At 36.3% G+C, this 26,727-nt stretch overlaps 1 protein-coding gene across 1 annotated transcript in view; it reads left to right on the top strand.

Moving 5' to 3' along the window:
• The window catches only part of SLCO6A1 (solute carrier organic anion transporter family member 6A1), a gene marked incomplete at its 3' end in the record, with an annotated part of 80,317 nt that extends 64,484 nt beyond the window's left edge, over positions 1–15,833 (top strand). Inside the window, exons 10-13 of the mRNA XM_006755148.1 lie at positions 4,294–4,481; positions 7,731–7,795; positions 8,905–9,042; positions 15,706–15,833. Of these exons, the coding sequence (XP_006755211.1) occupies positions 4,294–4,481; positions 7,731–7,795; positions 8,905–9,042; positions 15,706–15,833 (519 nt within the window). The remainder of the gene's footprint in view (positions 1–4,293; positions 4,482–7,730; positions 7,796–8,904; positions 9,043–15,705) is intronic.
• Between the last annotated feature and the right edge of the window lie 10,894 nt (positions 15,834–26,727).

Here is a 26,727-nt window from a genome sequence, read left to right as displayed (position 1 = left end):
GCCTGTGGCCTGATTACCTCTAACTGCCCCCCTGCCAGCCTGATAGCCCCTACCTTGCCCCCTTGTCGGCCTAATTGCCCCTACTTTGCCCTCGTGCCACCTGATCACCCCTGGCCACCTCAGCCCCCAGCTTAAGCCGCGGTCCTAGGTGGGAGGGTGGGAATTTTAGGTGCATCTTAGAATTCTGCCTACCAGAGACAATAGACCTTTCCACTGTGTCCAATACTCTTTTGTTCTTTTCTCTATTTTTCCATCTCCTTTCATCTGTTTGTTTAAATGTAAATACTTTCTGTTGACTTGTCGCATTCTCTATTCTCCAGTATCTACTTTAAAGCCCAGTAAGAGGTTCTAAGTTTACTCATCATATTTTACATTCTAACATTTATATTTTTGGATATTTATATCCAAATCCTGTTAAATTTCACATCGTTTAAGGTATTTTATCCACTTTACCCTCCATTTAAAAAAATTCAGAGTGATTTTAAAGTTCTTGCTATTAAGTCCACTATCTAGATCAACTCTGAGTCTACTTATATTTGTTTCTCTCTTACTTTTAAGCTAAATATTCTTATCAGTTTGCAAGCCTTGTAATATTATATTAAATCCTGAGTGGTGTGTATGAAAAATGTCTCCTAATATAATTATTATTTGGCTTCATGTATTTTCAGGCTGTGCTATTATGTGCATAATTTTTGATAATTGTCACATCTAATTGTTCCTTTTATCTTTATAAAATCTCTTTTTCCATCTCTGGTAATACTCTTGTCTTTAAGTAATATATTAAATTTTATATATTAGTCAATCTAGCTTTTTCTTGCTGATTGTTTCCATGGTGCATCTTACTTCTATCATTTTGTTTTTCAAATATTTGTGTCTTTAAGTGTAAAGTGTCTCTTGTAGCCAGCATATAATGTGGTTTTGCTTTTTCTTCAATTTTGTTAACCTGTCTTTTAATTGGAGTTTTTAGAGTATTGACATTTATTATAATTATTGCCATGGTGGATTAAGATATAGCTTCCTGATCATGGTTGTGGCTCAATGGTTGAGTGTTAACCTATAAATGAAGAGGTCATGGTTTGATTCTTGGTCAGGGCACATGCCCAGGTTGCAGGCTCGATCTCCATTGTGGGGCATGCAGGCAACCAATCAATGATTCCCTTTCATCATTGATATTTCTATCTCTCTCTCCCTCTCTTCCCCTCTGAAATCAATAAAAATGTATTTTTAAAAAGACCTACCTTCCTTTTTATTGTTTGAATTAAATATATTTTACTATTTCATTTTGATATAACTTTTGGCATTTTCATTATATCTCTTTGAATATAATTCCATAGTTCTTTGATCCTCCCAGAGCCTGATATCTTCTGATTCTATAATCTGTTCACTAAACCTTCTTCATATTTTCACTTCTGCCCTTAGTCAGCCTAGATGCTACAGCCTCTAACCATTTGTTGTACTAGATATCTTATGTCTGACATCCACATCTACTTTTCACCTTTCTTTACCCTCCTCATTGTTCCAGGAGACTGATCTATAGGATGAGAGCTCTTCTGCCTTCCAGCTTCTGACTGGATTAAAATAATAAGGAGTTCTAGTGGAAAAATCAGAAAGATGGTGAAAAACAGTGAAGTTGTGTTTATTGTTTTGGTTCTCTCTCTGAACCATGGACTAATGGCCTGTCTGGACAGAAGGTCTTAGTTTCTTTCAGGGAAGCCTCCACATGACTTTCTCCTTTTGATAAACACTTCTACTCTAAAACCCTTCAGAAAATTCATTCAAATCGGGGCGGGCTGCTCACGAGGCTGCTGTTCCTTAGATTGTGGTTGGCTGTTCATAGAGAGAGAGAGAGAGAGAGAGAGAGAGAGAGAGAGAGAGATCAGTGATGAGAGACAATCATTGATTAGCTGCCTCCTGAACGCCCCCACTGGGAATCAAGCCCACAACCTGGGCATGTGCCCTTGACCAGAATCGAACCCGGTACCCTTCAGTCTGCAGGCCGATACTCTATCAACCAAGCCAAACTGGCTAGGGCTTGATTCAAGAGATTTTTAACTGTTGTCTCTGCTTTCATCTTAACAATCATAGATGAGACCCGTAGTCTCAATATAATAGCTAAGTAACATTTTAAAATATCATCTATAATAATAAAAGTATAATATGCTAATTAGACCAGATGTCCTTCCGGACGAAGCTGGGGCTGTGAGGGAAGCTGGGTTTTGGGTGCCTGCTGGCAGCTGGAAGGAAACCTGGGTCCCAGGTGCCAGTGGCCAGAGGGAAGCCTGGGTCCCGGATGCCAGAGGGAAGCTGGTGCCAGCAGCCAGGGGAAGGAAGGCCTACTCTTGCATGAATTTCGTGCATCAGGCCTCTAGTCCTATATAATAAAAGTGTAATACACAAATTGACCAAACAGCAGAATGACTGGTTGACGGGGTGGGGCCGGCGAGCAGGCAGCACCAGGCCAGCCAAGGCGTGTGCCAGCAGGCAGAGGGAGAGGATAGTGATCAGGGGGCAGCGGTGACCAGCAGCGGTGGAGAGGCGACTTGGGGGGCGGGGGCCACGCTGTTCCCTGATCAGCCCACCTGGTCACCTCCTGCAGAGGGAGGCCAGACTGCAGCTTAGACCCCAGGGAGCGGGCCTCAGCTGTCAGTTGGACATCCTCTGAGGGCTCCAGGACTGTGAGAAGGTGCAGGCCAGGCTGAAGGACCCCTCCCCCCGCTGAGTGGACGAATTTTCGTGCACCAGACCTCTGGTTTATACATATATTCCTCCAATGGTTTCACATTACTAAGTTTATAAACCAAAGTTCTTAAATTGGTCTTGTAATTATTTATCAGTGTTTATATAATCAGGCCTCTAGTCCTATATAATAAATGTGTATAATCGAATCTCCTCTCACTACTCCAATTTTATTTTCTCTTAAGTTTACTTCATGTTAGCTCTGCTTTAGCCACATTTTCCTCCTTGCTTTTCTTAAGCATGATTTTGTTTTCCTACCTGGGATGTACTTCTTTCAGATAACCAATGGTTCCCTCCCTTACCTTCTTCAAATCTCTGCTCAGTTTATATTGAGTCATTGAGGTAGTCACTCATTATGATAAGTTTACCCCTAGGAACCCTTACTTTCTATTGTATTGTTTAGTGTGTTTTCACAACACCTAGAATGATGTTTATATTTAGTACAGAAGCACTAAAAAAATATGGTGGAATGAATATGGAATGGATATTTCTTTTCTTTCTCTCTTTCTCTCTTTTTTTAAAGCATATTTAGTAACTACTTAGTAACTCCTATAAATGAACTGAGATGATTTTTGGAGCATCATTTTATGAATCAATCATATTCAAGTCATTTTTTTAAATTAATTAATTTATTTTTAAATTTATTTTTCATTGATTCAAGTCAATTTTCTTACCTCTTAATACCTTCACTAGTAACCTAGATCCTTATTTCTGTTGAATTTATGATAATTTTTTAAACTAAAATATTTTAAATAGATTAGTAAATTGCTAACTGATCTCTGTATGTTCAAACTCTAGTTAGTTCTTAGAAATATCACTTTTTCATCTTTCTTGAATTATCAACCCTACAACTACTACCCCAAATTTTCATTGGCTCCCACTTAGGGATATATTGTGACTTTCATTGGCCCTAGGTACATTGCCTTTATAAGCAAAAAAAAATTTTTTTAATTAAATTAATTTTTAAAAATCAATGTATACCTGTATTAGTATGAAGACCCCAGGCTGGATTAATTATTATTATATTCATTTAAAAAATTTTAAAAGACACTAGAATTACAACAGTTGTATGTGTCCTTAATGTATTAGTGCCATCATTACATACAAAATAAAGTCTTATCTTTGCAGTGTAGTCCCAAAACCTTCCACAGTTGGGTAACTGTCCATATTTCCAATCTCAGCTAAAGTTCAATTTTATTACATTATACTTAATTGCCCTCAATTTACATAGTTCTCCAAAAATTATTTGTGCAATTAGGTGTAAATATTTTTGGTGGAATTTCTTAAATTAATAGAATTTTCCCTAACAATAATTACATACACACACACACACACACACACACACACATACACATGAGTCTTTGTTAGGTAAAATAGCTTGGACATGTCATTAATGTTTCACTTCTAAATGATGACTGGCAGATTTAATGTAAGGGCATTTACTGATACAACTGGCTAGTCTCCATGTAGTTATTGATTTGGTTTTATTTTACAGTAATAAGTTTTTGCTTTATGAGTATATTTCTAAAAGATAATTTTCCATCTTATTTATCATAGACATATTTCAATTGTTCTTGCATTGATGAAGGAATAGCAATTTCAGATGAGCAAGGTGATTTTATTGATGCCATACCTGGGACATGTGAATCAAGTTGCTATAAATTACCTATGTTCATTGTTTTTGTTTTTTCTATGATTGTATTTGCTTGTTTTTCTATTATACCGAACATGCTGACCATCCTTCGGTATGTATATTATTATTCATACTAATTGTTTTTTAGTATATAAGAAGACAATTTTAGGAAGCTTTACAATATTGTAGTAAATGGTTTACTCTTGTTTCACTGTAGGAACTGCTAGAGGGGAAATTGTTACATTGTCCAAATTAATGTGTATGTTTAATTCTCTATTTTAGCTAATTTATTTGCGTAAAGCCCATTGATATCAAATTTAGTTCAAATTAAGTAATTAACTTTAATTTAACATGGAAAATTCATATATAGGCAAATTGTTACATCATCAAAATTTATGTGTATGTCTAATTCTTTATCTACTGTATTTGCATAGTCTATAGATAACCCATTTAGTTTAGCTTTATCTTAAAACAAAACTAAATTTAAATACTTAATTTACCACACCTTGAAAATTCATAAATATAGGAAAGTTCTTAATTATAACACAGATCAGGGTAAGAGATCAACCGAAGGACTTATATGCATACATATAAGCATAACCAATGGACATAAGACACTGGGGGGTAGGGGAGACCAGGGGATTGTCAAGGGCGGGGGGAAAAAAAGGACACATATGTAATACCCTTTGTAATACTTTAAGCAATAAGAAAAATGATAACACAGATCAAATTATAATGTTGAGTCATTGGTTATAGATACTTATTAAATATTTACTTCTCTATTAGCCAGTTTAACTATGAGAAAACATCAGTATTATCAACAAAGGGACACAATTTTTAGAATTTTGTTACATATATTTAACATTATTCTAAATTAAAATAATATTGTTATTCCTTTGTTTTTCTAGAATATATAAAATAGACAATACAATATTTTTATCACAGTAACAGAAAAAATGGGTCATTATTTTAAATTTATTTTTTCCCAGGGGCTAAGTCATGGGGAGCAATTTTTTTGCCCCCTAAGAAAGTAGACCAGAGAACATGAATAAATACGTGCAGAAATAAAATCTGAATTGGGCACATGTGGTCTCTGCTTTTAATGAGCTTACAATTTAAAAAAAAAATTTAATATAAATTTGAGAGAGAGAGATGCTTTCTACTTATTTATGCATTCATTGGTTGATTCTTGTATGTGCCCTAACCCATGATCAAACCTGATACCTTGGCTTATCAGGACAACACTCTAACCAACTGAGCTACTGGGCCAGGGCAATGAGCTTGCAACTTAAATGGGAGACCAAACTTGGACATAAAAATATAGGAAGCAGCTTTTTTATTACTTATACATACATATGTCTGGCACTGAAACTATAAGGACCAATAAGATCTGAACATTGACATTAAGTTGATTAGAGTTGAATAGGGGGAGAAAAACATTTAAAAAGAAGTAGATGGAATAGTTAGAGGTGCCTTGATTAAAGCTTGTAAATCTAACCCAGAACAAAGTGAAGAAAATGGTAATTTTTACCTAGGAAAATTTAGAAAACTTACAGAAGATATGGCGCTTTAACTAAGTTATGAAGATAAGTGATTTCTCATAATGCAAGCAGACTTGGGACAAGTTTTCAACAGGAAAAGTGAGCAGTGAAAGTAGAGGCAAAATGCATAAAATATGTGGGCAAGGAGTTTTGTTATGATAGGAGTAGCATGATGGTGAAATGGGACAAGGAGATTTGAGCTTCCTAAGGGCCTAATAATGGATGGGTTTTTTTGCCATATTAATGTGAATGATGTTATCCTGTGTATACCTGGAAGTCATTGACAATAAACTTCAGGAGTAAAAGTGACCAAATATGCATATTATTTATTTATTAATTTTTCAGATATGCATTTTAGATAGAATACCTTGAAAATAGTGTGGAAGGTGATGTAAGAGGGAAAACTGTAAAAGAGTAAAGAACTTAGGACATAATTTTATTTTATTTCTACTTTTTTAAAAATTTTGTTTTATTGCTTAAGGTATTACAAAGAGTATTACATGTTTCTTTTTTTTCCCCTTGACCTTCCCCCAGCCACCCCTACGCCCCATTGTCTTGTGTCCATTGGATATGCTTATATGCATGCAAGTCCTATTTCTTCTTATTATTTTTATTTATTTTTCTTTTAAAAAAATCTTTATTGTTGAAAGTATTACATAGGTCCTCCTTTATTCCCCATTAACCTCTTCCAGACCACTCCCATCTCTCCCCTCTTCTTATTTTTTAGACTTTTAAAAAATTAAATCTTCATTGTACAAAGTATTACATATGTCCTCCTCCCCCCACGCCCCATTGATCCTTTATATCCTGTCTCCATCCCCACCCCAGGCCTTCGTCTTCCCTGTTGTCTGTGTCCATGGGTTAAATATATATATGCATTGAAGTACTTTGGTTGATCTCTTTCCACCCAACCACCCTCTCCTGCCTTCCCTCTGAGATTTCCCAGTCTGTTCTATGCTTCTATGCCTCTGGTGGGAATGCAGACTGGTGCCTCCAGTATGGAAAACAGTATGGAGTTTCCTCAAAAAATTAAAAATGAAACTCCCATTTGACCCATGATCCAACTTCTGGGAATATATCCTAAGAAACCTGAAACACCAATCAGAAAGCATTATGCACCCCTATGTTCATAGCAGCACGATTAACAATAGCTAAGATCCGAAAACAGCCCAAGTGCCCATCATTAAATGAGTGGATGAAAAAGCTGTGGTACATGTATACCATGGAACACTATGCAGAAATAAAAAAGAATCTCTTACCCATTGAGACCTCATAGAGGGACCTGGAGAGTATTATGCTAAGTAAAATAAGCCAGTCAGAGAAAGACAAGTCTTATATGATCTCACTCATATGTGGAATGTAATTAACAAAATAAAGTGGTAAACAGAATTCATCCAGAAACACAGAAGCATGAAACAGAGTGAGGAATCTCTAAAAGAAGGCTGGGGGAGGGTGGGTGCGTGAAAAGAAAACATTTTTTTTTTAAAAAAAGGAAATAAAACAATGGGTGTGTGCCAAAAAATGAAGAAAGAGAAGTGGGGAAACTATGATTTTTTTTTTTCAGGATGCTGGGGCAGGGAGTTGGGCCATAACTGCTTCCTTCTTGTGAAGAGCAAAATATTTGGAATTGGTTGGCAAGGGGCAGGATATGAAGAAATGGGAGGAGTTGTAATTCTTTAATTGAAGCAGATCAAACTCCATTAATTGGCCAAAGATTATTAGTTTAATCCATACACAGGAAAAAAATAACCTTGAATCTAGAAAACATTCTCTGCAGCTAATAAAAACAATGTTTTAATAATATTGCTATTTGGTTGCAGGACTGTACCTGACAAACTACGTTCTCTGGCCTTGGGTTTGGCCTATATGATTGTGAGAGTATTTGGTATGAACTTTTAGCAATTTATTATTGCATTGAAATGTTCATATTTTCATGTATCTATATGTTTACATGTACATTTACAATTTCAAACAGATAATAATGGCAAACAGCAAAACAACTGAATGGGGGAGTTGCTTTGTAGAAATTAGGAGACAACACAATGTAAAAATATAATATAACCCATCCTGTCACATAAAATATGCATTAATATTATATTCAAGTAGAGGCCCAATGCACAAAAAATTCTGCCCTGGGAGGGGGAGGGCGGGGGGGAGTCCCTTAGCCCGGCCTGTGCCTTCTCACAGTCTGGGACCCCTCGGGGGATGACCACCTGATGGCTTAGGCCTGCTCCCTGGGGGATTGGGCCTAAGCTGGCAGTCAGACATCCCTCTGGCAACCCGGGAGGCCTTGGGGGATGTCCACTTGCCAGCGGGAAGCAGGCCTAAGCTGCAGTCTGACATCCTTAGTGCTGCTGAGGAGGCAGGAGAGGCTCCCACCACCACCACTGTACTGGCAGCCGTCAGCCTGGCTTGTGGCTGAGTAGAGTTTGCTGAGGGCCATTTTCAGGTTGGCCAAGCCCACTGGCAATGTAAGCTCCCAGCCTCTCCTTTTTTAATTTATTTTTTTATTCTGGGATTTATTTACCTTCTATAATTGAAACTTTGTTGCCTTTAGCAGAGGCCTGAGGAAAGCTTGGCCTCCTCCATCACCAGGGGCAACCCACTCCTGCTCACTCCAGCTCCATGGCCACGGCTGGCTGAAAGCAAGTATCTGTAGTTATTTACCTTCTGTAATTGAAACTTCATTGCCTTGAGTGGAACTCAGAGCCAGCTGTGGCAGGTGGGAAGCTTGGCTTCCTCCATCACTGGAGCAACCAAGCCTCCTGCTTGCTCCAGCTCTGTGGCTTCCGGCTGCCATCTTGGTTGGATTAATTTGCATATAGTCGCTCTGATTGGCTGGTGGGTGTGGCTTAAGGCGTAGTGAACGTACAGTCAATTTGCATGTTTGTCTTTTATTATATTAGATATATGTTTAATTTTAGGATAAAAATTATTCTGATACCAACCTGTAGTGTTTTTATAGAGGATTAACAATTAATGTGTTTTTTATAGGGAGTATACCTGGACCAATAGTTTTTAAAATGGTAGGAGAAAGTTCTTGTACCTTTCGGGATAGTGGACGCTGTGGAATTACAGGAAGTTGTTGGATCTATAACGTGAAAAAAATGGCCTACCTATATTTAGGAATGTGTAAGTAATGTAAGGAGAAATGTAAGGAGGTAAAGTTATTTTAAAACCTTATGGTTGTTTAAAGTAAAGTACAGTAATAATAAACAATGAACAAATGGATACTTTGATGATTAAAGAAGCCTTATATTATTACATAGGAAATATTTTGGAAACTAAAGTACTATAGAATTTATGTAAACATTTGGGTCACTACATTAAATACACTGTTGTTTTATGTTATTCCTGAATAAAGAGTGGTGATTATCAGAATTTTAATTTGGGGAGTAATTTTTCTTTCTTTTTTTTAAAATATATTTTATTGATTTTTTTACAGAGAGGAAGGGAGAGAGATAGAGAGTTAGAAACATCAGTGAGAGAGAAGCATCGATCAGCTGCCTCTTGCACATCCCCTACTGGGGTTGTGCCCGCAACCAAGGTACATGCCCTTGACCAGAATCGAACCTGGGACCCTTCAGTCCGCAGGCCGACGCTCTATCCACTGAGCCAAACGGATCAGGGTTGGGGAGTAATTTTGCCTGCATATACATCTAACCAAGTTATTTGACCTTGTGACCCTTTCCCTTTCCACAGTAAAAGATTGTCTGATTAAAAAATATTTTTTTGGCACTACTAAAGAGCATCAATGTACTCTTACCCCACTTAAAGGTAAATTTCACATTGTCTCATGCTCAATGACATAGCAGTGCTTGGCACATAGCAAGCATTCAGTAATGATTGAACAGATAGGAGATATAGGGAACTGAGATCCTGTGGTGGTGTGAGCTATGGGCAAAATGTTGGGAAAGTCTAGATATGCTTGTATTACTTTGGAAACTTCACTAGATCTTCCTGTATTTCAATGTTTTCATCTGTAAAAGGAGGGTTTAGACTACATAATTTCTGAAGTCCTAATCATTATTAACATTGAATGATTTTAATGTATACTAGTAGATGCTATTGGTGTGATAAATATTTTAAAGTGCTTTTGTGTTTTGTGATTTTACTGAGTTCAGCAATTCAAAGAACCACGTAATGATAGACTATAATATTTAACAGGAACAATTATCTGTTTGATAAACAGTATACAGTAATACCTTCTAATTCAGAAATTAATTTTCCAACAAACTTAGTCAACACTTAACCCGAATAAAGTAAAATTTAAGAAAAACATTAGAAAGTAAAAATGACATTTAAGAAGTCAAAATAATTTTTCCAGAGATAATTCAACAACCATTAAGGAAGTCCTCTTAAAATACTGCTCAGCCTTTTAATTTAATTTTCATTTTAGATAAAACTGTAACATGCTTAATTATTTTAAAACATAGCACATAATTGAGAAAGTTGATAAACTGCTATAGATCCTGCTAAAGAGCTACTAAAATGAGATAACAATAATAAAGAACATAGGAAATTACAGTAAGAAACAGAAAACACAGGAAACTGTAATAGAAATATACATTTGTGGCAATTTCATTGTAAACTAGTACATTTTAAAGTGTATTCCATGAGTCATTTGAAAAACTTGGAGTGCTTGCTAAAAATATAAGTCATGAAGCCCTGATTTTGGATACCAGAATTAGTGGTAGACATGTACATTTTTAATAAAGCACCTCAGGTTATTTTAACCACAGTAAATTTGGAAGACAAGTAAGAGATTCTAGAGCTACACTGTCCATATGGTATGTTTTAACCACATATAGCTATTTAAATGTAATAGAATTAAATGCAATTAAAAATTCAGTTTCACAGTAACAATAGCTAAATTATACGTGCTTAACAGTCACATTTGACTGCTCTAGTGGACAGTGTGGATGTAGAACACTACACAAGAAGTTCTATGTACACTGCTACTACAGATCAAGGCTTGCTCAAAAGGGATCCATGAGCCCTAGAAGCCCACACTGAAATTAAGTAGATTTTTTAATCCTAAAATTCTATTTTTGTACATTTCATATCCAAAAAAATTTCCCCTGTGGAGGAAGGCTGCGGCATTCATCATCTCAAATGTTTTATTACTCAAAAAAGTTGGTAAAATTTTTATCCTATCAATCTATCAGTTCCCTTTGGCAGCAAGAAAATTCTTCTGATCATTGGAATGACTTATTACATACTTTTTACCTCAAATGAAGGATTCCCATCAGCTTTCTCCCTTTTGATAAAAAAAAAAAAAACTAGAGGTCCAGTACATGAAATTGAAATTCGTGCACGGGGTGGGGCTGTCTCTCAGCCCAGCCTGCACCCTCTCCAATCTGGGAACCCTAGGAGGATACCCGACTGCCAGTTTAGACTTGATCCCTGTGGGGATCCCTGGCTTCTAACTGCTCACCTGCCTGCCTGCCTGCCTGATCGCTCCTAACTGCCTCTGCCTGCCTGCCTGGTCGCAGCCTAACTGCTTCCCCATGCCAGCCTGATCACAGCCTTAACTGCTTGCTCCCCTGCCAGCCTGATCGCCCCTAACCACCTCTGCATCAGCCCCTGCCACCATGGCTTTGTTCAGAAGGATGTCCATCAACCTGGTCTAATTAGCATATTATACTTTTATTAGTATAGATTACATAACATCCCTAATTTGTTTTATGTTTTTATTTCTTTTTAGACAGAGAGGGAGGGAGAGGGAGAGAGAGAGAGAGCTAGAGAGAAACATCAATGATAAGAGAGAATCATCAATCAGCTGCCTCCTGCATACCCCTACCAGGGGATTGAGCCTGCAACCCAACAATGTGCCCTAATTGGGAATCTAACCAGTGCCGCCTTATTCCTGGGTCAATGCTCAAATGCTGAGCCATTTTCTCTGGGTGTCAGCTCTTTCTTTAATTGCACTAGAGAGATGATTTATGTCTTTTGCAAATATTTCTTATTTTAAATCACCATGTTTATTTTGTTTATTTTTTTGGTGGAATTTTTTTTTAAATATGTATTTACACACACACACATTTTCAGTAAAGAACACAAATTATAAATGTATAACTCAACATATTTTTATAAAGTGAACATACCTGTAATTAACATTCATACAAAGAAATACAATATATTAGAATTAATAAGTAAAGTTAGTAAGGTTTCTTATTATACATCAATATACAAATATCAATTGTGTGTCTACATACCAGGCACAACCAAATACGAAAATAATATAACATAAAAAATGTAGTACCAAGAACAAAAGAATCTATTGAAAATGGTATTAAACCTCTTTAATGATGACTACAAATTTTATTTAAGAGACATTAAAATGTAAATAAATGAAAAAAATGGATATGTTTATAGATAGGAAGATTTGAAAATGCTACTTCTAAATTATAGCATTGAGTGATCACAAACAACATCTCAGAACATATATTTTTTTTTAATTGGAATTCATATAAAAGCCAAAGGTCCAAGAATTATCAAGAGAATCTTAATGATGAAACAAAATTGAAGGATAGATATACTATCAGATATCAAAACCTATTATCAAGCTATAATTAATACAGTAGGATATTAATGCAAGTGTCATCACACTGACCAATAGAACAGAATAGAGAATCCAGAAACAAACCCACACATGCACACTCAACTGATTTATGGCAAAGAATGAAGACACTGCAATGATAAAAGACAGTCTTCAAAGAAAGGCTAATGGCTCATTTTATATATTCATATCTAAAAATATATCTTGATCCCTACCTTGAATTGTATACAAAAATCAATTCTAAATTTATTGTAGATCTAAATGTAAAAGATAAAACAATAAAGCCTTTTGAGAAAAACAGGAGACTATCTCCATGGCCTTAGAGTAGGAAGAGATTTCATAAACAGGATACAAAGAGGACTTGCCATAAAAGAAAAATCAGACTATATGAAAAACTATTAAATTCTGAACAAAAGCAAAGTTAAGACAGAAAAGAGAGCTGCAGTGAAGACGATAATGGGAAAGGTAAAAAAGGTGAAAAAGAACTAATGTCCAAAATATATAAAGAACTCCCACAAACAAGTAATACGCAAAGGAGAGATAAGTTAATAGAAAAGTGGACTGCTGGAAGCAAATTCCAGTAGTTAGCAAAATAAATACAAGAAGTTCATCAGAAGACTGATGGACACCTTCAGCAGGGCTGAAAATCTGCATATGATTACCTGCTGCTGGAACAGCCAAAGGCAGTTCCCTCAACCTGATGGTCCTTTATTGTTTACCAGGCCTTACATTGGATATGTATATCTGCTTTGCTAATGGGCAAAATGTGGGAATAAAAAGCCATGGCTCCAGAGATTCAGAGAGCCCACTTCACTAGAAAGTGGAGTCTCCCTTTGCTCCCCCATGCCTCCCAAATTTATATTTCTTGTCTAGTCTCTCAATTCATTTATGCGCAGCCCTTCTCCAGATTCCTGAACCCTTAATGCAGAAAGACCCTAGCAGTGGGACAAAAGACTAGAAAGAATTTTCACATAAGTGAACAATCAAATAGCCAATAAACAATGGAATAGATAATAAATTATGATAAGATCAACAAGAGAATTATACAACAATGAAAAAGGAAAGCACACAACTACATAAAATATGAATGAATCACACAAACATAATGTTATAAGAAACCGGGCATAAATGCATATGCATTGTATGATTCCACTTGCATAATTTTGACTTGCTATTAAATATTTCTAAAGCAAACAAAAATTAAACTTTTTGGGTTAGTGAATGTGAAGAAGCAAAAAGAAAGCTACTGGGGTGTAGACAGTGTTTTGTTTTGTTTTGTCCTGGCTATCGTGTGTTTGGTTTGTGAAGAATGTATCAAGCAGCAATGTAAAAAAAAATTGAGATTTTTTTTTTGTAATTAATATACAATTACCTAATATGGATCGTGTTTGGTTTGATGGCTTTTTGGGAATTGATGCACCTGTGGAACCAGCACCAAAACAAGCTATAGAAATTTCTCCTGTGCCCTGTTCCAAGCAATTTCCCTCCTCCACAGATAAGCCTCTTTCATATTTCTATTACAATATGTTGGTTTTGCCTATTCTATAAATTTACATATAGAGAAATTTTACATAATATATGCTGGTGTGTTTTCTTATCATTTGTTTTTGTCTGTCTTGCTTAATGTTATGCTTTTGGGAGATTCATTCATGTTATTCTATAGCAGTAGTTTGTGCTTTTAAATTAAAAAAAAAATTTTTGTGCATGCACTGTGTGTTATCTGTTCTCATTCATGTACATTTGGGTTGTTTATGGTGTTTGGCTATGGTATTTAAATGTATGAAATATCATGTCATTATAAATGTCATATACTCATTAATTTTTTCTATTTTATCTTTTGAAGCCACTATTATTAATATTGCTAGATAATTGATATTGTTGCTCTGAAATATTTTTTAAAATATATTTTTATTGATTTTAGAGAGGAAGGGACAGGGAGAGATAGAAATATCAATGTTGAGAAAGAATCACCGATTGGCTGCCTCCAACGCCCCCCACTGGGGATTGAGCCCGCAACGCCGGGCATGTGCCCTTGACTGGAATCGAACCTGGGACCCTTCATATTAATATTTATTTAATATTAATACATTTAAATTTTAAAATAATTATACTATAATTATGTTTAATAAATGACTGATCCTTATGATTCTGTTATATTTTTAGTACAAATATAAAATATAGTCTGTGTTTTCAATTTTTAAAATATATTCTGATACACAATGCTCTACCCACTGAGCCAAACCAGCCTGGACAATATTTTTTACTTTAATCAACATGTTTATTTTCACCCAATGTTCAACTACTTTTAAATCATTATTGTACTATATTAACTTTCTGGAACTTGAAACATGAAAATGACTTTTAAAACACTATACAATCAATTAATATTTCTAAAATACTTCTGTTTGTATTTGGAAAATCATGAATATTTCAAGAAGAGTAAAGCTTTATGAAATGACTTAAACATGTTCCAGTTCTTATTACTAACTAGAGGCCTGGTGCATGGATTCGTGCACGGGTTGGGTCCAGCCAGCCCCACCCCTGATCAGGGTTGGGGGGGGTGATCAGAGGTGGGGTCACCTGGGTGGAGGGGCTGTGGGCGATTTGCCAGCCAGCCCCCATCCCTGGTCAAACTTCAGGTTGAACTCCCTGTCGAACTTCTGGTGGAGGGGACACTTTGCATATTAGCCTTTTAATATATAGGATTAAGTTTTGAAGGTAGAAATCTATTTTTGTTTTTACAGTCTGTAAAATAATAGCACATGCTGCATTTTTCTATGGCTCTATGTTTAAGAAATTAAAAGGTTTTGTAGCCCTAGCTGGTTTGGCTCAGTGGATAGCGTGTTGGCCTGTGAATCAAAGGGTTCCGGGTTTTATCCCAGTCAAGGGTATGTACCCTGGTTGGGGCACGTGCAGGAGGCAACCAATCAATGTGTTTCTCTCATATCAATATTTCTCTCTGTCTTTCCCTCTTTCTTCCACTCTCTCTGAAAATCAATGGAAAAATATCCTTGGGTGAGAATTTAAAAAAAAAAAGGTTGTGTAAACATTTTTTTAAATCTCCTTTAAATAACTTGATATGTTTATGACATTAATTACATTTTACATATGGGAAATTGGTACCTTTAAAGATAAAATATACTGACCTTTTCTTTGGTGAATGTCAGTCATTCTGTAAACATTTTGCTTTAAAGAAATTGACATATCTGATGGTTGTATTTTTTTTAATTTAGGTTTTTTTTGCAAACTATCTACCATCTTCTTCACTTCTATTGCATATACCCTACACAAATATTTACTAAAGGAAAACACTGATATCCTCACTACAACTGCAAAGAATCCAAAAGAAGAACAAAAAGAAAAACAAAAAGAACCAAAGAAAAAAGGAAAAAAGAAAAGAAAAAAAAAGAAACAAGAAAAGAAAGCTGATTTATAACTGGATCATCATTGTGTAAGAATTATGCATTGTCAGCCTATCGGTGGAATGTTATATTAATATTTATGTATGTTATATATTTATTTCACTCTATCCACTGAGCCAAACGGGTTTTGGCCACAATTAATATTGTCAATAGAATGATAATACTTTGAAGAAAAGGATGAAGTGGAAGTGGGAAATTACTCAAGTTAATTCTGAGCATTTAATAATACTTGTACTATATTAACTTTCTGGAATTTGAAACATAAAAATGACTTTTAAAACACTATACAATCAATTAACTCAAGTTAATTCAAGTTACATATTAGTTATTGGCCTTTGGTTATATTGGATCACTTAGGTTGTATATACTTTCTTTTTGTTGTTTTTTATTTGCATTGTGGATTTTTATTTCTCAATAAGTTTTCAAAATAAAATTAAATTTGTCAGTCCAATTCATATAATAAAAATTTAAATTGAAGTTATAATTATTTTAAAAAGATATTTTAAACTTTTAAAAATTAACATTTTACTTAACTTTTATTTGATCATGGAAAGGTTTTCTTAGAACATTTCTCTGGTCAATTGGACAGTTTACAATACATATTTTTCATGGTCCTAAAAATTCAGTTTGATCCATAATACCTCTGTATTTTTACCTTCACTTGAATTGTATTGATAAAAACTACCTGATACCTGACTTGATATCCATTTTTGTGCTTTTGTATTTCATTTTGTGATTAATAATTATTTCATGTGAAGAAACAGTCAAATTTGTATGTAGAAAGCATGTCAACCATTTTTGCAATTTTTCTTTTTTTTGAAATATATTTTATTGATTTTTTACAGCGAGGAAGAGAGAGAGATAGAGAGTTAGAAACATCGATGAGAAAGAAACATCAATCAGCTGCCTCCTGCACAACCCCTACTGGGAATGTGCCTGCAACCCAGGTACATGCCCCCAACCGGAATTGAACCTGGGACCCTTCAGTCCACAGGCCGACGCTCCATCCACTGAGCCAAGCCGGTTTCAGCAATTTTTGCAATTTTTCTTAAGCTTAAATGTGTCAATAAAATGTTTTTGTTATAATTACTTCATGTATCTTTGAACATCCATGCAAATTATTTAGCAATTTTCCAAATATTGGAATGAAAATCAGATTGTTATAAAACAAAAACTTCTTTACAGTTGTTTTTATTCTCTTGGGAGAAAGAACAACTGATAACATTTCTCCTTTGTTATTCATATTTACAGTCAATGATTTAGTGTGTAAGAGTAGACATTGTTTTATTTGAGGTCATATATGGCAGAAAGAAACGTGAAGCAAGGAGTATTCATATCATACTATATACGTTTCTTCCTTAACTGTGACATGCATTTATAAAAATTGATAAATTAGTCTACGTGAAACTCTATTTAACTGCTTGGCTCTTCTCTATTTGAACCAGCAGGATTGCTGAACATCTGAGGATCAGAGCGTGAAAACAGGAGTTTTTCCTTCAAAGATTCTATAAAATGTGTTGCTGTACTTCACATTCATAAAGAAAAATCAGACATAATGTTTACCTAAGCAGTATCTATAGAAATCTTTCTTTTCAGAATAAAGTTCTTTCTTGTGAAACATTTCTAATGTTTTTAATGTATATAGGATTTTCAATATTAGTTTGCAATATAGATACTTATAAGAGAATTAAAGTTTAATTGTTTTGGGTTACTTAAATCCTTTCTTAACATTCTACTATCTAAAGTAGTATTTTATAATTTATATAATTAGAAAATAAGGTAAAGCAATAACATTCAGATTCATTTTGAAGGTACTGGTAATGTGTATGTATGTATGTATAAATGTATCTCATCATAGAATTGATGAGAGTTTATTTGTACTCTTCAAATAGCATTGTTTAAAAAAAAAAGCCAGCAAAGGTATAATCAAAATTATAATAATTTGAGGAGTAGCATTAAGACTTTAAATTTGAATATAACGTTCTGCTACAATAGAGCATATAACAGTTCATATGTCAGAAACTAGTTCATAGAGGATTAGTAAATAGAGAAATAATGTAAATATAACTCAGACATTCCATTCATTAATACCAATTTAGTGGCTTTTGAAACGATCAGGGGAAGTTTTATCACTATTAAAGAGAAGACTTTAGCAATAAATATGTCTTAAGAAAAAAACAGCTAAAAATTCTACAGAAGTACTCCGTACTTTTAGAGTCAGTTTTGAATGATTTAATGTTATCAAGAATCTTTGTGTTTTCTACAATGTTAATGCACTTAGTGAAGCTGCAAGTACCAATGAAGAAGCTGCAAATATGTCTAAATATCATATTTTTAATTTGTGATGAAATATCACCATTGAGAATTCATGCCCCCAGGGAGCTGTATGTCAAAGGAGGAAGGTGAGCTCCAGCATTTAAAAATACAACTGATTAACTATGGTAGTCAATTTAAACCTACAATTGATTGACTGTGCTGGGTGAAAATACTAGTGGGATTTTAGTTGTACTAAAATTGATTAAGACTGATTGTTTTTGTTAGGATGGGTTACAAAGTTGCATAGGCTTCTGAGTGGTTTACTTCTGCAATATTTTCTTCCTAAACCTAGTTATTTTTGGTGCTTGTGTTTACCTAAAAGGGACACTTTAAAGGAATTGGTATATAATATGATAGCAGAAATGCTTATATTTTAGAATTGATGAGAGTTTATTTGTACTCTTCAAGCAGTATTTTCTCCAAAGTTGTGAGATAATTTATATGAAAATCTAGTTCCTCAAACTTTTCCTTTTCTGGATTCTTTTTTTATATTGGATTGAATGTTTTCTGCTTTAAATGAAGCATGTAATCTTTCTTATGTAGAATAGAAAAAGTATCAACTTTTGATTTACTAATGGCATATATCTCCTTTTGCACTGTCTACTCTAATTTTTCCTGTTTTATTAAGATATAATTGACATACAGCACTATGTAAGTTTAAGGTGTACAGCATAATGACTTAACTTACATATGTTGTGAAATGATTACTACAATAAGTTTAGTTAGAAGCCATCATTTCATATAGATAAAAAAGAAAAAGAAGAAAATCTATGTGTATTACCTTGTGATGACAATCCTTAGGATCGCCTCTCTTAACTTTCAGTTACATCATACAGCAGTGTTAATTATAGTCATCATGTTGTACATTACATCACTAGTCCTTATCCTATATAATAAAATGCTAATATGCAAATAGACTGAACGGCGGAACAACTGGTCGCTATGATGCACATTGACTACTAGGGGGCAAACACTCAGTGCAGGAGCTGTGCCTGGTGGTCAGTGTGTTTCCACAGGGGGAGTGCCTCTCAGCCAGAAGCCCGGCTCACAACTGGCGAACACAGCGATGGTGGCGGGAGCTTCTCCCACCTCTGCAGCAGTGCTAAGGATGTCCAACTGATGGGGAGCAGGCCTAAGCTATCAGTCAGATATCCCCCGAAGGCTCTCAGACTGCGCGAGGGTGCGGGCTGGGCTGAGAGACAACCCCCCCCCCACAGTGCATGAATTTCATGCATCATGCCTCTAGTTTATTTTATATCAGAAGTTTGTATATTTGAACACCTTCATCCAATTCGTCCACCCTCCAACCCATGCCTCTGATAACCACAAATCTGATCTCTTTTTTTATTAGTTTGGGTTTAATGTTTGTTTTGTTTTATTCCACATATAATTGAGATCATACAGTATTTACCTTTCTCTGTCTGACTTATTTCACTGAGCATAATGCCCTCAAGGTGTCCTAATTGTTTGTTTGTCCATCTGTATATCAAGGCCAGGTGATAAATGGAATGATGACATTTAAGTGAACTTAACATGGATGGAGTGCAAGGAACTCTAAACTGTGCATGGGTTAAACTTTACCATATGTGTCTCTGCACTGCTCATAGTTTATCAGTGTTCATGCCCAGAGCATCCTACCACAGGCTCCTCTGACTTCCCATCTTAGAGATTTCTTTCAGCCTGTGAGTCAGGGAAGGCCATAAGTTTCAAAGAAGTAATGCCTCTAGGAGTTGCCCTCAGGCTTAAGGGAGTTGGGGAATAAATGTGAAATATTTCTTGCCCCTCAGGCAAGACCATGTTTCACCTGGTCTCCCAGAGGAGTGATAATCTGTGCATTGGTGCACCATCTATTGGCCTCTCTGCACCATTCCCTGTCATATTTTTCATTCCTCCTCTGGTGCGGTGCCTTTACTTCCCAAATAAACCACTTGCTCTCCTTGTCTTGGGTTGTGCTTCTAGGGGAATGCAGCCTTGGAGAAGTATGATAAAGTCTTGTTTTTTTTTTTTTAGTGTTCATCTCTTTCTTCAACCTCCTATAATTTCTGCTTTACAAAAGCAGTTATGTGTTTCTGGTACTATAAATGTTAATAACTCTATAGTCCTTTGAATGCTTTTTGTTCTGAAATTTTCCTTGTCAAATATTAAAATGTTGTAACCCCTTCTTCTCTTTTTAGTTGTATTTTCTTGTATATCTAAGCTTACTATTTTATTTTGATGTTTTCTTAGTCTCTTTATTTTATTTTTACAATATATAAAATAAATCTGTTACCAGATTGTAGATACAAAATAATTATCCATTTACATGCAATAAACAATATTTCAAGAAAAAAAAGATTTCAAACATATTACCACCAAGACTGTACTCACATAGTATAATATCACAAAAATTGTAGGAAATACTAACAATCTACAAATAACAGGATTACTTCTATTATATTCTAAAACTGTTCAGCAAACTCTTTCGGACTTCACGGACCACCAATGGTCCGCGGACCACTGGTTGGTGACCACTGTTCGAAAATATCTTTTTCCCTGAGGTTGCATTGTCCCCTGGATGATCTTCCTGGGCATGTCACCCCTCAGTCTGAGCTAAGGATTCTGTGTGCTTCTCCAGCAGTCTGCACTTACCCTTGTTATGTGACATGTCACACTGTTATAAAATTGCCTATCTACTCTTCCCTCTCCTTAACTCTCCTAGCTCATTGTTTGCTAAGAAGATGTCTTTTTTAATCTTCATGTCTCCAAAATAATACAGCATAGTGCCCTGGTACATAGCAGATCAGCAGACCCCCTGCCCAGGATCACACAGCAACAAAATGATGGAGATTTAGGCCTAATCCAAGGGACAGGTCTTGAAAACATCTTTAAAACAATGTGGCAAATATAGTTATAAAGGTAAGCCCAGGGAAGAACACCACCCAGGTGCGTAGAGAACAGGGAGGCCCCAGGCAGGGGAGGCGAAGTACAAAGGCAAGGGGGCCAGAGAGCAGAACACAAGGTCCCAGCTCATTGCCTTTGCTTGATAAGGAAATAACCCCTAAATTCCAGAAGAGAACAGATTCACAGGAAAGCAAAAGCCCCCAATGTTTTTCTCAAACCCCAGTGTTATTATTATCTGTAAAATGAAGTAACCCGGCCTAATTAATTCCCAAGGTCCGTGGTCGGTAAACTGCGGCTCATGAGCCACATGTGGCTCTTTGGCCCCTTGAGTGTGGCTCTTCCACAAAATACCACGTACAGTGCGAGTGAAACTTCGTGGCCCATGCGCAGAAGTCGGTATTTTGTGGAAGAGCCACACTCAAGGGGCCAGAGAGCCACATGTGGCTCTCGAACCGTGGTTTGCCAAGCCGCAGTTTGCTGACCGCTGTTCTAAAACATTCTTTTCCTCTGGCTCTGTTTTTGTTCATCAGCTATTGCAAATTGTGCTGCTATGAACATAGGGGTGTATATATCCTTTCTGATTGGTGTTTCTGATTCCCTGGGATATATTCCTAGAAGTGGGATTACTGGGTCAAATGGGAGTTCCATTTTTAATTTTTTGAGGAATCTCCATACTGTTTTCCACAGTGGTTGCACCAGTCTGCATTCCCACCAGCAATGCATGAAAGTTCCTTTTTCTGCACATCCTCGCCAGCATTTGTCCTGAATCATTTTTTATAAAAATCTGTTTCTTAAATAAAGCATAGTATTGGTTTGTGTTTTGTTCGTCAATCTGCCTGCACATGCAATGAGAAATATTTTATATCCCCTCCATTGTAAAATGATTTTAGAAGTACAGTATAAGAGGCCAGAAGGAATTGGGAACCAAGAAAACTGTGGCTCGATCTGAGCAAACTTGACTGATTGAAAAGGTATACATAATGATATTGATACAAGTGCAAGACAACTTTTTCTATCACATAATATTCTTTGCTTTAAATTCTCTCTTGTCTCACAATATCTTACAATAATATAGCTTTACTAGTATTTTTATTTGCCTGGGATAACTTTCCCGCATATTTTAATTTTAAATTTTCCTGTGTCTTTATATTTTAATTACATGTTTCCATCCAATGCGATAACATCTGTATTTTAAATGGCAATATTAAGGCAGATACCGTAACATAATTATTGATATAGTTTTTAATAATGCCTACTATCTTGCTTTTGCTTTTTATTTTTCCTGAATTTCTATTCTTTTTTTAACCTTAAAGTAAAATGTTGGCTTATCGGTGATTCTCAACATGTGAGTCGCGACTCCTTTGGCAGTCAAACGACCCTTTCACAGGGGTTACCTAAGACCATCCTGCATATCAAATATTTACATTATGATTCATAACAGTAGCAACATTACAGTTATGAAGTAGCAACAAAGATAATTTTATGGTTGGGTCACAACATGAGGAACTGTATTTAAAGGGCCAGAAGGTTGAGAACCACTGGCTTAGGTTTTACCAGCATTGTGTATAGTGTATAGACACATTGGTGCTCATGCCCAAAGCTCTATATAGAGTAACCCCCACTTGCTTGCAAACATGTGCCCCTTGACTACCCTTGGGGCCTAAGAGTATGCATAGTTGGTGTGGTGTGACCTCCAGATGGTAGATATAGGAAAAAGGAAGAGGCCAGGTAGGTTGAGGAAGTAGGCTTAGGGCTGCTGAATCAAGAAACTTTTAAGTTCTGGGAAGTCTGGTATATTCCCTTGGCCTCATGGACTCCTCACCTAGTGGGGAGGGGAGAAGCTGGAATATAGCTAGAGTAAGTGAGGACTCATAAAGCAGAGACCCTCAAGACAAGGATACTTGCTGCCTTAGTTTAGGGCAATACTGAATATATTAATAGACATAAATATTAAAACTACTAAAACTCAGGCAGCAAAACACAACCCCCTAATCTATAATAATAAAAGTGTAATATGCTAATTAGACTGGACAGCTGAACAGCCTTCTGGACGTCCTTCCAGATGATCTGGATGAAGCCAGGGCTGGGAGGGCTGAGCCCCTTGCACAAATTTTGTTCATCGGGCCTCTAGTATTAAATAATAAAAATAGAAAAAGCATCTTCATGGGTTTGATTTTTAGATCACTTAAAACATTTTTTATTGTAGTAAAGTATACACAACATAAAGTTTATCATCTTCACCGTTTTTAAGTGTTCACTGGTATTAAATATATTCACATCATGCAGTTGTCACCAGCATCCATCTCTGTAATTGTTTTCATCTTTAAAATTGGAACTCTATACTTATCCTATATAATAAAAGGCTAATATGCAAATCAACCGAACAGCGGAAGGACTGGTTGCTATGATGAGCACTGACCACCAAGGGTCAGATGCTTAATGCAGGAGTTGCCCCTGGTGGTCAGTGTGCTCCCCAGGGGGAGCACTGCTCAGCCAGAAGCCCTGAGCCGGGCTCACAGCTGGAGAGCACAGTGGTGGTGGTGGGAGTCCCTCCTGCCTCCACAGCAGTGCTAAGGATGTCCAACTGCCAGCTTTGAACATCCCCCAAGGGCTCCTGGTCTGCAAGAGGGCACAAGCCAGGCTGAGGGATGCGTTCCCTGCCTGCCCACCACCGAGTGCATGAATTTCGTGCACTGGGCCTCTAATAGAAAAATAATGAGCATTTTATAGAGGAGGAAACACAACTGCCCAATAATCATATGAAAAGATGTTTGACCTAATTAAGCATGAAAATACAAATGAGAAAGACGCAATTTAACTCTCATTAGAATTGCAAAAATTAAAAAGGCCTGACAATATTTCCTGTAAAGGATTTGGCCAAACAGGGCCCTCTTAGACTGCTGGCAAAAGTGGAAAATGGCGCAAGCATTATGGATAGGTATTTAGTTTTATCTTCTAAATTGAAAGTATATACCCTATAGCTCAGAGATTTCATTCCTAGGAATATATATCTTAGAGAATTCTTACAAATGTCCAAAAAGAGAAATGTTCGCCATGTTTATAGAAGCCTTGGTTTGTATTAAGAAATAAAGGAAACAATATAAATATTAATAAGATAATGTACACATACAATGTGTTATATTTTTGTAATGGAAACCATACTCTATGAAAGGGAATAAAATTGATGTATAGCTATCAAAATAAATAAATCTTACAAAACATTTTTGAACAAAAAGTGCCAAATTGCAGGTTAAATATAGAAATGTTTATAACATACTATTTTATTATTTATGAATATATACATCTGTAACATAAAGAAGTTTAAGGGAATAAAACATTAGTTGTAGCAGCAAAGCTAACATGCTGCATAGCATACATTCATTGGAGGAGAAAAACTATCTTCCCAAGTTTGAAAAGAATATTAAAAACACTCACTGCCTTCTGTCTGGTAGGACGACTTTTGATTCCATGCCTATCCTGAGCAATAACAGTTGCAAAGTAAATAATAACAGATTGACTCAAATTTGACCTCCTAAATTAATTAATACCAAGGGGAATATAATTGTTATAATTGGATGGTTTAATTAGGTCCTGGCCTTGGAGCTGAAGATGCAATCAGCTACCCTATGTCCCATGGGCAGTTTGGGAGAGGCATATATCATGCACAAAATTATTTTAAGAAGAAGAAATTTATATGAGTTAAGTGATAGAATGACCAGGACTGCAGTAGTACAGTGAGATTGGTGGTAGAATATGAATGTTGAGGGATGAGGGGTGAGATAAGGAGGGGGGTCATGGAGGATAGGGAGAGAGAGAGGGAGAAAGAGAATGGGAGAAAAATTAAACTTGGCACCCTTGGAGCTGGCTTATATGTTTTGATACAGAGTGCTATCATTTATTAATACACTAGTGGCTTGGTGCACAAATTTGTGCACTAGTGGGGTCCCTTGGCCTGGCCTGTGGGATCAGGCAGAAACTGGCTCTCCAACATCCCCTGAGGGGTCCCGGATTGTGAGAGGGTGGAAGCCAGGCTGAGGGACCCCACTGGTGCATGATCAGGGCTGGGGAGGGACATGAGAGGTTGGCCAGCTGGGGAGGGACTGCAGGAAGGCTCTGAGGCATGTCTGGCCTGTCTCATTCAGTCCTGATCAGCCGGACCCCAGCAGCAAGCTAACCTACCAATCAGAGCATCTGCCCCCTGGTGGTGGCTGCACATCATACCAAGCTGTTGAGTGGTCTTAGCAAAGCATTAACATATTATGCTTTGATTGGTTGAACAGATGACTGGACACTTAGCATATTAGGCTTTTATTATATAGGATAGGTAGGATAGAAGATTTAGAAGATAAGAATTCAGTTGTGGGCATATTAATTTTGAGGTATCCATGAGGTATCCAAATGGCTTTTGGCATTGAAAATATAGGTATGAAGCTCAATTGGATTCATAATTGGGGATCATCAGTATAAAAATAATTATCTTTATTGGATAAAGATAAATTTGCCCAAGAAGAGAGAGCCTACTAAAAACTGAGGAATTTTGAAGAACATAACATATAAGAAATAGCTAGAGGAAGAGACTAAGAAGAAGAAAGAAGAAATCAATATAATAAAAGGTAAGGTAAGAGAGAATATGAAGGTGATGGGAGTAGTCAAAATTGTCACACGTTGCTGAGAGGTCAAGCGAGTAGGCAGTGAAAATGTCTCCTGGATTTAGCCACAAAGAAGTTGTTGGAAAGTAGGAGGAGAGAAATTTCTGAGGAATTATAGGAGCAGAAGCTAAATGCTAATAGATTAAGAAATATGTTGGATATGAGCAATTGGACACATCAGATGTAAACAACTTCTGTATATGTAGCTGTGAACAGAAGACATAGCCAGTAGTTGGCTGAAGTCCTGAGGTTTGTTGAGGGTGGCAGATGTGGTGGTTATATTTTTTTTAATCTTTAAATTCTTTGTTAGGTAAGGAATTACAAATGTGTCCTCATTCCTCCCCCCCCCCCCCATGGTGGTTATTGCTATGAGTGTTATGATGGTGGCTGAAGCATGTTCAAAGGCTGGTGAGAAAGAGCAAGTAGGAAGAGACTGTGGTCAAAGAGCAAGAAAATGATTAATAGGCTAGATTACTCAATGAGGGAGAGGGATAGGATGGATTCCAAATCATAGGAAGAAAGGTTAACCGAGTAAAGGGAAGGACTTCTTCCTTGGCAACAGAGGGCACAAAGGAAGGATGGGTGCGACTGCAAGTGATATTTAGATGTGGTGGCTGGATGTGTAAAAGTTTAGTTTGGCACCAGTGGTCTTTTAACCTAACAGATCTCAGAGGCCACTATGAAGAAATAAACAACTTAGGGACCACTGAAAAGAAATGGGCTATCATGCCATGAAAACTTAAATGCATATTACTGGAAGAAGATAATCTGAAAAGACTACATGCCATTTTGGAAAAGGCAAAACTATGGAAACAGTAAAAAGATAATAGTTGTCAGATGTTAAGTGAGGAAGGGAGGCAAAAGCAGAGAACAGATTATTCTTAGGGCAATGAAACTACTCTGTATACTATGATGGTAGATACATGTCATTACGAGTTTGTCCAAGACTGTGGAATGTACAACATTAAGAGTGAAACCTAAAGCAAGT

This window comes from Myotis davidii, unplaced genomic scaffold (assembly GCF_000327345.1).
Source record: "Myotis davidii unplaced genomic scaffold, ASM32734v1 scaffold473, whole genome shotgun sequence".
In the NCBI taxonomy this organism is placed as follows: Eukaryota; Metazoa; Chordata; class Mammalia; order Chiroptera; family Vespertilionidae; genus Myotis; species Myotis davidii.
Note: the sequence above shows the minus strand (reverse complement) of the source record. Positions and strands in the feature narration are given on the sequence as shown.